The 13,564-nt window shown below is 33.1% G+C and overlaps 2 protein-coding genes across 2 annotated transcripts; one reads left to right on the forward strand and one right to left on the reverse strand.

Annotated features, from left to right (window-relative positions):
• The first annotated feature begins 663 nt into the window (after positions 1-663).
• On the forward strand, positions 664-2,646 carry LOC103867987 (zinc transporter 6, chloroplastic). The gene is made up of 2 exons (XM_009146086.3): positions 664-1,356; positions 2,159-2,646. The coding sequence occupies exons 1-2, from the start codon at positions 664-666 to the stop codon at positions 2,483-2,485; spliced, it is 1,020 nt and encodes a 339-aa protein (XP_009144334.1). The 3' UTR covers positions 2,486-2,646.
• LOC103867985 (potassium transporter 1) lies at positions 2,552-6,752 on the reverse strand. The gene is made up of 8 exons (XM_009146085.3): positions 5,881-6,752; positions 4,782-5,274; positions 4,648-4,698; positions 4,311-4,571; positions 4,164-4,216; positions 3,974-4,088; positions 3,647-3,901; positions 2,552-3,560 (listed from the first exon to the last, which is right to left on the reverse strand). The coding sequence occupies exons 1-8, from the start codon at positions 6,127-6,129 to the stop codon at positions 2,689-2,691; spliced, it is 2,349 nt and encodes a 782-aa protein (XP_009144333.2). The 5' UTR covers positions 6,130-6,752; the 3' UTR covers positions 2,552-2,688.
• Positions 6,753-13,564: the final 6,812 nt, after the last annotated feature.

A 13,564-nucleotide genomic window follows, 5' to 3' on the forward strand; every position in this document is an offset into this window, starting at 1 on the left:
TACAAATTACGAGCTATAACAAAAAAATTCTATTTATATATAGGGGGTATATAGTTTTTCACAGTTTAGTTTTTTACTTGCCTGCCAGTAATGGGCCAAAAGCGTTGACAAATAGGTTTTTTGGGCACACAACTTGATGATCCCCATTGGGCTTTAAGTTAAAACTAATTGATTGGGAAGATGAGACCCATAGGAGCTGGAAACGAAAAAGAACACGTCGTAATCAAACTTCTCAAAGCAGAAACGATAGGCTCAGGCGCAATGAGCTTTTAAAGGCCCATGACAAAACTAGAACTTAGTGCAGATTACAAGTAATCTCAAATGTCATCGTCATTTTCCTCTTCTTCTTTGTTTCCAAGTTCGTTTTCTTCTACCCAGAAAGCAAAAGAGAAAACACGATGGAAACAAAAGGCAATACAAAATTTACAATAAAAAAAACAAGAAAGAAAGAAAGAAAGATAATTTTATTTCCTTTTTAGTTTTTTCCAATTTGGAAAATGGAAGTCTTACACAACAACGCACCTTCTTTAATAGCAGTTTTGACGTGGTAAGTGGGTCCTACAAAAAGACTTCTTACCATTACAATCGTGGTCCGAGCACTAGCCTCTTCTAACTTCCAACCCTTCTCTCTCCCGACCCTCGCCTTCGTCTTCTTCCGTAATCATGGCCTCTTGCGCTACCGGAACAGAGGCGGCGATCAGAGCAGCGGCATGTAGAGACGGAGACGCGGCGGCTCATCTAAAGCTGGTCTCCGTCCTCGTCATCTTCCTCACAAGCGTTCTCGGAATCTCCGGACCTGTTCTTCTCGCTCGTTACTTCCAAGGGAAGCCTCTCTACGACAAAGCCGTCCTCGTCATAAAATGTTTCGCCGCCGGCGTGATTCTCTCGACGTCGCTAGTCCACGTCTTGCCGGAGGCGTTCGAGTCTCTCGCCGATTGCCAGGTGTCGTCTCGACATCCGTGGAAAGATTTTCCGTTCGCCGGTCTGGTGACGTTGATCGGAGTGATCACGGCGTTGTTAGTTGATTTAACGGCGAGTGAACATATGGGACACGGTGGTGGTGGTGGAGGGATGGAGTACATACCAGTTGGTGGTGAGGCGGTTGGGGGTTTGGAAATGAAGGAAGGAAAGTTTGGGGCTGATTTGGAAATACAAGAAAGAAACGAGGAGGAAATTGTGAAGATGAAACAGAGATTAGTGTCACAAGTGCTTGAGATAGGGATTATATTTCATTCAGTGATAATTGGCGTGACCATGGGAATGTCACAGAATCAGTGCACCATTAGACCCTTAATCGCTGCTCTTTCGTTTCATCAGATTTTCGAAGGTTTGGGCCTTGGTGGTTGCATCGCTCAGGTCAGTTTCTTTCTTCATTTTGTTTTCTTTCTTAAACTAATTAATGCAAAATTCTAATACTACTGTATTAGAGTTGAAATTATTAGGAGAACATTTAATGATACAGAGAAGAACGGATGTGTGTGTTAGTGCTGAGTCTGCTGACTTCTAAAATATAAGTACTAAACTAATTAAAAATAAATAAAAAACCTTGAAGAAGTATATTTGTTAGATACAGTTATATATAGATGTTGACATTTTAGCATTTCATATGATGTCAACATTCTAAACTAGAGATATTGCATTTCATATAATGTCAACATTCTAAACTAGAGGTATTCATTCCTGTTTATTTAACGAATAAAATATGATGGGTTAGTAGTAGGCTTGTATATTCAAGAGAGCTTTGAATATGTGATCTCTAAATATATTTTAAAAGTTTATTTCTTCATAATCATGTACTATATGGCAATAGTGACAAATAATAAGGTGATTCTAAGAATATAAACATATACGATCATGCATAACAACTATATATGAACCCAAACAAACCTTTATAAAAACCAAACCGAATGAAATTCATGTGTCACTTTGGTTTCTGTATCGAACCGAAATTTGGATTGGTGACCCTGCAATATCACAACATTCGTGTGTCTCATGTATCGTTCCCACTATAGTTGTTTTTTCATGACATCTTAGAATGAATAAAAAGAAGTTACATAGTCAGTGTATAGTTTACCACTGTAGTCTATAGTTATGGTTTTTTATGCCAAGAAAAAAAATGTTATGGTTGGTTTTGATTATTTTCTTTATTATTATTCAGGCCGGGTTTAAGGCAGGGACAGTGGTCTACATGTGCTTGATGTTCGCAGTAACAACTCCTCTCGGGATAGTACTTGGGATGATGATTTTCGCAGCGACCGGCTACGATGACCAGAACCCAAACGCATTGATAATGGAGGGTTTATTAGGATCACTATCCTCAGGGATTCTAATATACATGGCCTTAGTCGACCTAATTGCGTTAGACTTCTTCCATAACAAGATGTTGACTACGGCGGATGAATCAGGTTCCAAGCTGAAGAAGCTTTGTTTTGTGGCCTTGGTCTTGGGTTCTGCTTCTATGTCACTTCTTGCTCTCTGGGCTTAGAGGCAAAAACTAAACGTGTTATATATACCAAAAGTGACCATACCAAAATGTTATGACTCTATAAAATATGTTTAAAACTTTATAATATAATCTATTCCACATCTTTATGTATATTTACACATTTAAACTTCTATGTTAAACAAAGTTAGATCTTTCTACTATGCTACTTACTATGTACTGTACTGATCTTATTTTAACATCATTTAGACGTAATAAACCATTCCAACTTCGAGCAGAGAAGTATGAGGAACATTAAGCACAACATCCGTTCCTCTGCAGTTGGTGCTCATGAACGCAAACACAACATCCACCGCTAACTTCTTCAACACGGAAGAAGACTGCTTCGCCTTCGCGTAAGACTGTCCCAGTATATACGCTACTCCTGCCTCTTTCGCCTCCATTATCTCCAAAGTCTCTTCCTTCCTCATCCTCAAGCTATCACACCCTTCTTCTCCTTCGGTTCCCGGTTCGGTTTCAACAAACTCCACAATAGCAGAGACTAACCGGCTTTCGAAGTCATACATCTCCCTCGGAACATCTCTGTACCCATACCTAACCACGCTCCTAAACATCCCATACTCTTTAGGACCAACTCTGCTTATCACAAACCTCTCTTCTTCTCCAACGTATGGAACCTGAACTGACTTAACGCATACAAAGACAAGCACCCGGTGAAAGGCGGGCAAGTTGGTGACGAAATGTCCGAAGACAGCTGGGACTCCGGTCACTAAATTGGTGTAGACAAGTCCTATCCCGGGCACTCTCACCATCCCTATACTCGGTCCTAACGCGACGATCCGGTCTATTGACACCTTGTTCTCAACGTCGAACTCGTGTTTCTTCGTAGTTCCGTAGTTCCAGATGTACATGACGGACATGAATGTCAAGGAGAGGAGGATAGGGATCCAGCCGCCTTCGGGTATCTTGTAGACGCATGAGGAGAAGTAGAGAAGCTCTACGGAGCCGAAAGAGATCAAGAAAGCGAGAACTGTGATGGTTCTCTGCTTCCAGACGATAGTCATCACTAAGCTCATCAGACATGTGGTCACAAGCATCACAGACGTCACAGCAAGTCCTGCAGGGGAAAGCAAAAAGAGATTATTATAATCTAAAACGTTTATGTTTATGTTAATGATGATGATGATGATGGTTTTTATTTACCGTATGCGTGGCCGATCATGTTAGTGTCTCTTAACCCTACCGTGACAGCCAAGCAAAGACACATTAACATCCAGTTAACTTCAGGAATGTAGATCTGTCCGTGGATTTTGCTTGAAGTGTGAATGATCTTGACGCGAGGGAAGCAGTCAAGAGCACAGCATTGGCTTATGATTGAGAACGTTGCGGAGATGACAGCTTGGCTTCCAATCACAGCTGCAAATGTAGCTATGATGAACACTGGCCAGAACACTGGCTCTGCAAAACATAAACTTGTAGTTATGAATAAAAGATCCCACACTTGCTAAAACCGTTGAAGAAGTTGTGTACCTGGTATTGCCTTGTAGAAGCTTCTCTGAATGTCTTCATGGTGTTTAGATAGAAACGCAGCTTCACCCATGTATGCAAGAATCAAACAAGGGTATACAAAGAACGAGAAAGCCACCTGCTTTCAGTTTTACGCTCAGAAGAGGACTCTTTTCATTTGAAAGCCTATCTTATAGAGTTAAAATGCTTTTACCTTGATGGATAGGGAAGAGAAGTGGCCTAAGTCAGCAAACATAGTCTCAACACCTAAGGAGAATAAACACAGTAGAAGAATCAAGAACATAATCTTTGATGATGTTATTGATAATGATTAAATGATATTTGGTTTCAGTAACTTTACCAGTGATTGAGAGAACAACACCTCCAAGTGAAACCCACCCTTCTACACCGGTGTTTCTGAGGAACTTATACATGTAAACGGGTGAAAGCGCAGAGACTATATGAGGGTTCCATTTGATAGTGTTGTAAACACCAATGCTGCTGATTGAGAGAAGCCAAGCAGTGGATATTGGTGCGAATATGAAGGCCACTCTATGAGTACCAAAACGCTGGACTGAGAATATCGCCACCAAGATGATACAAGAGATGATCACAACATAATCTGCAATTAAAAGAAGACTTAAGCTTTTGATATATATATGTATGTAGTGAAAGTAAGCAAACAGATTCAGACATACTCTCGTGAAGTTGTGGAATCTTGAGCTTCACTCCAGAAACAGCTGAAAGAACTGCAACAAACAAACTGTGTTTAGAATTTGATAAACTGAATCTAAAGAAGAAGAATCTTGAGTTAAGGGTTAAATGAATGAACCTGAGATTGTTGGAGTGAGGACACTATCACCAATGGCCATACACGTCCCTAAAAGCACAAATATCAACAGACCCTTTTGAGACTTAGGGTGCTTCTCAAAGAATGACTTAACCGCTGCGCTCTGCCTTGTCTCTCCAGGGCTTCCCGTTGCATATGTTGACAGCTTCTCATCCATTTCTTGATGGTTTGGTAACACTCTTAGCTTCGCATACCTGCAGAGAAGCGAGTACAACGCAAATGTCCCACCTTCTCCATTGTCATCTGCTGATAGGACAATGAAAACGTATTTGAAAAGAGCAATGAGTGTGAAGGTCCAGAAGATGAAAGAGAACACTCCAAAGATCTCTTCATCGTCTTCATGGAGACTTAGTTTCCCGGAGAAAGTGGTTTTGTAGACATAGAGAGGCGATGTGCTTAGATCACCATAGATCACTCCAAGGCTTTGGTAAGCCAAAGTCAGAACATTGGCACATGAAACAGTCTTCTTCAAGTGCTGAAACATTTCAACAAACAAAGATTATGAATGTTTATCCACAAGGCTTATGTATATACAAAAAAAAACATTAAATTTCTCAGAAAGCAATAACCGATCAAGTATAATCTCTAATCTTTTTCCTTAAAAATACTGACTTTTTTATTGCAAAACTAATGTCTCCTGCTTAATTACATCAACACTCACAATTAGAAGTTTCAAATTCACAACTTATCTAATTTCAACAAACATGAAAAAAGCGTCCACGTCTTAATTTATTTATTTAAATTTTGGGTAAATATCAAAGTCAATATGGTTAAGCAAGAGGACCTACCAGTCCTACTTGAGAAACAATCCAAAAAACTTATTGAAGAAGAAGAAGAAAGAACATTTAAAACCCTTTGCTTTCACTTGTTGTTCTTCTTCTTCTTCTTCTTCCAGATACGAAACCGAATCTCAACCACACAAGTTCTTTACTGAAACTCGCATTGTCTCCAAAATAGAAAACCCAGAAGAAAAGTTTGGATCTTTTTAAAAAAATACGAGAGACAGAAGTGATTGTCTTTAACTCTTAACTAATAGACAGTGAACATGAAAACAGAGCAAACTGAGAGAAACAAAACAGACCTGTCGAGAGATTCCCTGTTCGATTAGAGAGGGTGATTGGTTCATTGCCCCAAGCAAAGTGTTGTTTTCAGTTTGGAGAAAGATTTGGAGAAACAGAGAGAATATTATAATGTGAAGAGAGAGAGAGAGAGAGAGAGAGAGAGAGAAGTTGGGAAATGAATAAAGAGAAGTAAGCGAGTCTCTGAGGAAAGATAGGAAGAAGAGTGGTGTGTGATTTGGTGCAAAGAAGAAACTTTGCAGGTTTTTCATTTAATGCTTTTGCTCATTCTCCCTTTTTATATTTCCAAATAAAAAGCTTATAATTTTATTTATGATTTATTTTTCATTAAAAAAATTTATAAATTATTTTGTGTTGACAAGCTTTTTTGTTGTTTTGTCATTTCTCTCAATAATCATTCCTAGCATTGTCTTATAATAGTATATTTTATTAAATTTTTTATATATCATTTATTTTAAGATATATCATTATTTATGAATAATAGCTTCGGGTAAATATAATTACAGTACTACAGGCAAACAGCTAATTGGAACAGTAATTCTGTTCGATAGAATAACCTACATCACCTACCTCTGTAACAAGACAGCTAATGATGGGCTGTAATATTAATTACTATCTGCAATATTTAACCTTGATATTTATTTACAGATTAATGGCCTATTTATTGCAAAATTACGTATGATAGAGGCCTACTGTTATTTATTTACAAATTAATGGCCTAAATAGGGATCGCACAATAAAATATGGTAATGGTGAAAAAAGTGCAGAATATATTGATGAATAAAGTTTTGGAGTGAAATAAGTTTTTGAATGATGCATTCTTTTTCTTTTAGCAATTTAATAAGCAAACATATATTTTTAAATCACGATTCTATAAGAGTGAAGATTCCGGTAAGAAAAAAATGTCAGTATATACCTCTACAGATGATTCATTAGAGCATCTCCAAGGGCACTCTATTTTTTCCTCTATAATTTACACTAAAATAGAGTAACTCTATTATAGAGTTAAATTTGCTCCAATGGTTCACTCTATAATAGAATTACTCTATAATAGAGTGAAATATAGAGTAATCTTATTTTTTTACTCCAAATATAGAGTGAAAAAATAAGAATACTCTATATTTCACTCTATTATAAAGTAACTCTATTATAGAGTGAACCATTGGAGCAAATCCAACTCTATAATAGAGTTACTCTATTTTAGAGTGAAATATAGAGAAAATTATAGAGTACCATTGGAGATGGTCTTAGGGCATCTCCAACCCTACTCCATTTTTGTCTCCAAACTCAATTATGGAGTAAAATCTTCTCCAACCTCATTCCATATTCAACTCCAAATGGAGTAATAGCTAGGGTTACTCCATTTATGGAGTAATCTTACCCATTACTCCATTTTGGAGTTAAACTTTTTATATTTATGAAATAGTCTTTTTGATTTTTAATGTTTTTATTTCATACTTAAAATAACATAAAAAAATATAATATTCCACAAAAGATTACTAATTTATAGTTTACAGAAAATATGCATAAACGCATAAAAGTCAAAACTAAGAATAAAAAATATAAAATAAATATAATATAATGTAAATAAGTAATTTAATAATTAATTCGGTAAATTGTTTTCGAAACTACCAAAAGTGGTGAAGTATTATTCAAACGGAATAGATGAGTTTTTTAATTTTGTGGGTCAAAATTTTGATTGATAACATTTGTACTTGTTGAACTTGATATATGCACAAACAAACAATAGGACCCAATACATAATTCAAATTACAAAACAAAACTTTATTTTTTCTTTATGTTCTTTTAATGCATAAAAATATTTTTGAATTAGAAAAATTGCATATGATAAAATCTGCACGAATTGAAATTGGAAGATAATCTCTAGTTGTATTTTTAATGATAAATATTTAGTTTAAATAAAATATATTATTTTAGAAATTTTGTAAACATAAAATAGTTAGGTTAATTGTTAATTTTTATAAGTTGAAGGTACTAATAACAATTATTAACTAAATGAAAAAAAAATTCTTTTTGTTTGGAGTAAAAAATGGAGTAATTCATTGGAGTAAAATCGAACTCCATTTTGGAGTTACACCATTTTGGAGTAAAATTTGGAGTAATACATTGGAGATGCTCTTAGTACAATCAGTCAATCATAAGAAACTATAGTCTATATCTCATATGAAACACAGAGATTAGAGATAAGTTCCTTAAAAAATACGTACTTAACTTTATACGTTTTTAGATAGTCATTTGGGTCATATAATATTCATTTTCATACTTAACCAAATATTGTGAATTTTTAAATTTTGTGTACGCCGTCAATAAATACTGTTAAGCTTAATATTTTTATGCTTTACTGTTAATGTTTTAGGCATGATAATTTACAATTTGTTGTGACTGATTCGTTTTTTTTTTTAACATAAAAAATGTATATTGTTCAATTTTTACTATTAATGAGTTTTTCGTTAGATTGTACATCCTAATCATCATTTATTTAATTTTTTTTTGAACAACCATCATTTATTTAATATAAGGCCTTTCTTAGGCTTAACACAATAAAAGTATTGTGTTTCACACTAAATCTTACCTAAAATTAGCGAGAAAAGATGATTAATACTGAAAATTACAATTTTGTCTCAAGGAAACAAAAAAATATATAAAGACAGAGTCTTCTTAAATATCTAATAAATATGAACTCCGAAATATGTAATCACTATCAGATACTGGATCAATTTATCTGATAAGTACTATATACATTCTCAAATTAAAAACTCTGGATTACTTTGAATAGTTAACTGGTTAAGTAATAAAATTCCAAGATGGCCAACAAAATTGACTGAGTTTGAATAGTCAGTCAATTGAGTAACCAAATGCCTGAGAAGAAAGAAAACGATGGATTGGGATTCCGGTCCAACTCTTTTATGTTTTCAGAGATAACTTAGTTGTGTTACAAAAATAAAAGAGATAACTTAGCTATCCCTCCTCTGCCATTTTCTAACCAAACTAATAAATAATCATCAAAGATTCAAAGTGTTGATATTTGAATAACCATTATAATTAAATGCGAAAATTGTTTAACATTTGTTTTTGTTCACTTCTCAAATAACCTAAATACTTTTATTTTCTTAATGAATATAGCGAAGCCTTAATTGAAGATATGAAATACTCGATATCTAAGTTTTTAAACAGAATTTTTGGTATTGATGTTGCGCAGCACCGGGGTGAATCTTGATGTAAATTTGACTGGGTGCATAAAGTATGCAAATTAATACATTAATGGGTGCAATAATTATAATTTTCCATTTTATCTAATGGCAATTGAAATAATAGTAGTGGGTGCATGTGCACCCCTTCCTGTCTCTTTGGTTTCGCCCCTGGTTGTGCACCTTTATTAGCTACTACTTCACCTTTGCTTTTCTCGTAAGTGGCATCGATGCCTCCAGATACAGCCATCTGGTGCGCCAAATCTTGGGACCATAATGATAAGAACGAAAGAAGTTGAATACTACACCGAAGTTGTAATTACTTAAAGATATCTTCATCAATACTTTAATGGTAACGCCAATAATTCTCTTCTTTCGGGTTCTCAACCTCTCATCCAGCTGAGAGAAATGCTGATCAAAATACATGTATTTTTATTTAAATTCGTATAGACAAGTCAAGATATATATATTTTTTTTTGCAACTAAGTCAAGATATTATATTTGTCAAAAAAAAGTCAAGATATTATTAGCACAGTGCATTAACTATTTGCATACCACACGTCGCCACGAAAAATATTTCCAAATAAACATTTATATTAACTTAATGGGAAAATCGCATAAAAAACCTTGAAAGTGTCACTTACTAGCACTTTAAACTTTGAAGTTTTTTCACTAACAATTTTAACCTTCAAAGTGACATTTTTATCATAAAAAACCTCCAAAGAAGAAAAATGACCGGCTGAACAGGTTAAAAACAGTTTTTTTTCAAAAAATAATTATTTAATTAATAAATAAACAAAAAATTAATAAAATCAAAAAATTTAACAAAAAAACTCATAAATTAAAAAAAAATATGAAAAATAAATAAAGATTTAGAAAATTAAATAAAAAATAACTAAAAATTCAAAAATACATAAGATCAAATTAAAATAGAGAAAAAATAATAATAAATTTCACAAAATTGAAAATTCAAAAAAGTTTTTTTTCCATTTTCAAATATAATGTCGGAAATTATCATTGGAGATATGCCAAAAACGTCATTGGAGATATGTCAGAAATAACGGTTTTTGGCATATCTCCAATGATACGGTTTTTGGCATATCTCCAATGATAATTTCTGACATTATATTTGAAAATGAATGTTGATAAAAATGATTTTTTTTTTAATTTTCATTTTTTTTTTGAAATTTATGTTTTTTCTCCATTTTAAATTGATCCTATTTATTTTTGAATTTTTTTGTTATTTTTTATTTAATTTTTAAATCTTTATTTATTTTTTGAATTTTTTGAATTTATGATTTTTTTGTTTAATTTTTCGATTTTTATTAATTTTTTTGTTTATTTTATTAATTAAATAATTATTTTTGAAAAAAAATGTTTTTAACCTGTTCAGCCGGTCATTTTTCTTCTTTGGAGGTTTTTTATGATAAAAATGTCACTTTGAAGGTTAAAAGTGTTAGTGAAAAAACTTTAAGGTTTAAAGTGCTAGTAAGTGACACTTTCAAGGTTTTTTTATGTGATTTTCCTTAACTTAACTATTAGGATATTTGTTTATCAGAGGTAGGATGCTTAAATAGAATAACAATTATCCTTTTCTTCTACCGTTTTCTCACCAAAACTCAACATGCACGCATGACGTGTGTAAATTGTTTAGTCTAAATTTAAATCTCACTCGAAGTTCGTGTGATATCGGAAAGCAGACCTAACTCTGTGTTAATCATCGCAATTGCAGCTTGGTTTTTAAAGCTTGAAGCATTAAAAATGTGGTAAAACATGTATATTAACAGCCCTTTTGAGTGATGGACCTAATTAATCCACCTCAATTATAATTAGGCCACTATTGATTACAGAATTTTCGATTCATATGGTTCACTTACCTTTAGATTTTCCATGTTACACGATTCTTATTTTGTTGTTGATACGAGAAACCGAGATATCATATTGTTAGACCATTTCTAATGTATTTTGCTATTTTCACCTTTAAAATAGAAGTAAAGTATGCTCAAATGTATTCTTCTAAAATAACTCTCTAAATATAGAGTAAAAAAATAAAGAAATGCTATTTCTTCCTATATAAATAGAGAAAAATAAAGATATTTATTATAGAAAAAAAAATAGAAGTGGTTTGAAGCAATTTCACTTCTAAATGTTATTATAAAGATAGAAATAGCAATGCTGGAGATGCTCTTACTGGAAGAACTAAAAAAACAAGTCTGATTTACTATCAAGCAAAGAATAGTACAAGTCTGAGCTTTGAATTATAATTAACATGTCTCATATCATTTGATGTATATTTTATACTTTATACTCGGGCTCGGTCATATTATGTATGCTTTGGAAACAAGAATTTTCGTGGACAATTATTTTTAAATGTGACGTAAAATGACTAACTACTAAACTAGTAGAAAACTCTTACGATGTTTTACGTTCCTTAAAAGATGTTTCCTTTGTTGGAGCATGGATATTCATACGAATCCTCTTGTTGACAAAAAAAATTACATGTAAAATATGCAAGTTATCTATCATATGATCTCGTTGTTACATAACGAAACGCGCATAAAAAAGGAAATGTTCCCCAATATGTTGTCACGCTGCCTGCATGAACATAAAATTGTTGAAAACATTTTATATTAAAGGTGTTATAAGCCTATAAGGTGTTATAACTTCCAAGTAGCGAAACAAACAGTACTGATGGATGGTTGACTTGGTCTAAAATTCTAAATTATAGACTTAAAACACTTTTTATAAACTAGGAGCGCACCAATAAAACTAAGGGTGGACACAAGCCGGGTACTTTGTATTTTTGATATAGTTGGTACTCAGCTTGGTTTATACGAGTAGTAAAAAAAATTACGTGTATTTGGTTTGCTAAAAACGAATATTTACAATTTCAAGTACTTGCTAAAATTGACGGACTTGCAAGTTATTTGATTTGTTTTATTACTAGTTATTTGTAAATAATTTGCAAGTTTTTAATAACTATTTTTTTTTGCTTATTTGTCGAAATTCAAAACTAAGTAAATATATTATGCATACAGAATATTTCATTGTTTTTCTATATTTTAGTCAATTCGAAAATATAATATTTAAGAAAGAAAAAACGTCATGATATATCACATATGTTTGATTAACTTATGGAAATAGAAATATAAACAAGTTATTTTACTATGATTTAAAAATGTAAATTTGTTCATCAATAAAAACGAGTAACAAGCCAAACAACGTCAAGTAGTTAGTTTGATTTGAATACTTGATACTTGTCTTGTACTTGTGAGTAATTTAAATAGATTACTTGATACTCGACTTGGTCAAACCGAGTACTTGACTTTACGAGTCAAGTAGCGAGTACAAACTAAGTTACGAGTAACTGGGCCCATTCCTAAATAAAAGGCACTACTAAAATGATAAATAAAGAACAAAAGATGAAAGAGATACCAATAAACAATATATGTTTTTCAAATCATGATTTAATATTTATACTATGATGGGACAGGTAACTGTGACGGAATGCAGGCAAAAATATAATGTATGCAAAACGTTTTAAGAAGTCATCAAAGGCAACAAAATTTTGTCGGAAAATTGGTGTTAAGATGGTTGAATAAAAGAAAATAAGACATTTACATATCGCAAAACGTCACAATTTCAATCGTCGACCAGTTATCTGCTATAGATGAACTAGTCGCCATTTTAATCCGGAAAACATAATTAACTTTTAATATGTGTAAGAAAAACTAAGATATTTGAGAGTGAAATGTAAGAAGATGAATAAGCCAAAGAGTGAGAGGTCCTTATGGCCTTATGGAGGATCCACCAACTTGTCGACCAGTTTTGGGAGGGTTCTCTTCCGGTTTAATTGAATTTACTGTTTTTCTCACTTTTCAATTACCATCATTTTCCTTCATTTCTATTGTTATTTATAATACGTCTATTTCAAATGTCTTATTAGTTATCAGTCACTTATCACTCGGTAGCCTATATTAGATGGCTGGTCCATCTCTGACTCTGAAAGGTACTGGATTTGATACCGAGATGTCGATGTTTTAGAATAATTGTAACAGGATTATTAATCTGATTTTCAAATAATGAATACGAATTCATTCTATTTTTTTTTTACTTTGAGGATAGCCAAAAGATCTCCGATCAAACAATATTAATGACTAATCCAGTTCTGGATTTTTGAATAAGATTTAAAACAAGGCTCATCTTAATCTTGCTAAACAGTAAAACTTAGTTCATAATTTTTTGTATTTAGAACCGATAGATTTACACGTTAGGCTAACTAATTACACATATCATTGGCAGTGCCCGATATAGGCATAGTACCATGATTAACCTCAGTTTCTTAACTGGAGTTCTTAGCTTCGGTTAAGAGACACGGTTTTTAGTTTTTTTTAGATTTGAACTAAAGGGGGTGATTGGTAGTTGCTGTAGGTGCTGTCCACAGCCCTATTTATTTCCACAGCACCAAATTCAGAGC

Source organism: Brassica rapa, chromosome A05, assembly GCF_000309985.2.
Source record: "Brassica rapa cultivar Chiifu-401-42 chromosome A05, CAAS_Brap_v3.01, whole genome shotgun sequence".
Classification (NCBI taxonomy): Eukaryota; Viridiplantae; Streptophyta; class Magnoliopsida; order Brassicales; family Brassicaceae; genus Brassica; species Brassica rapa.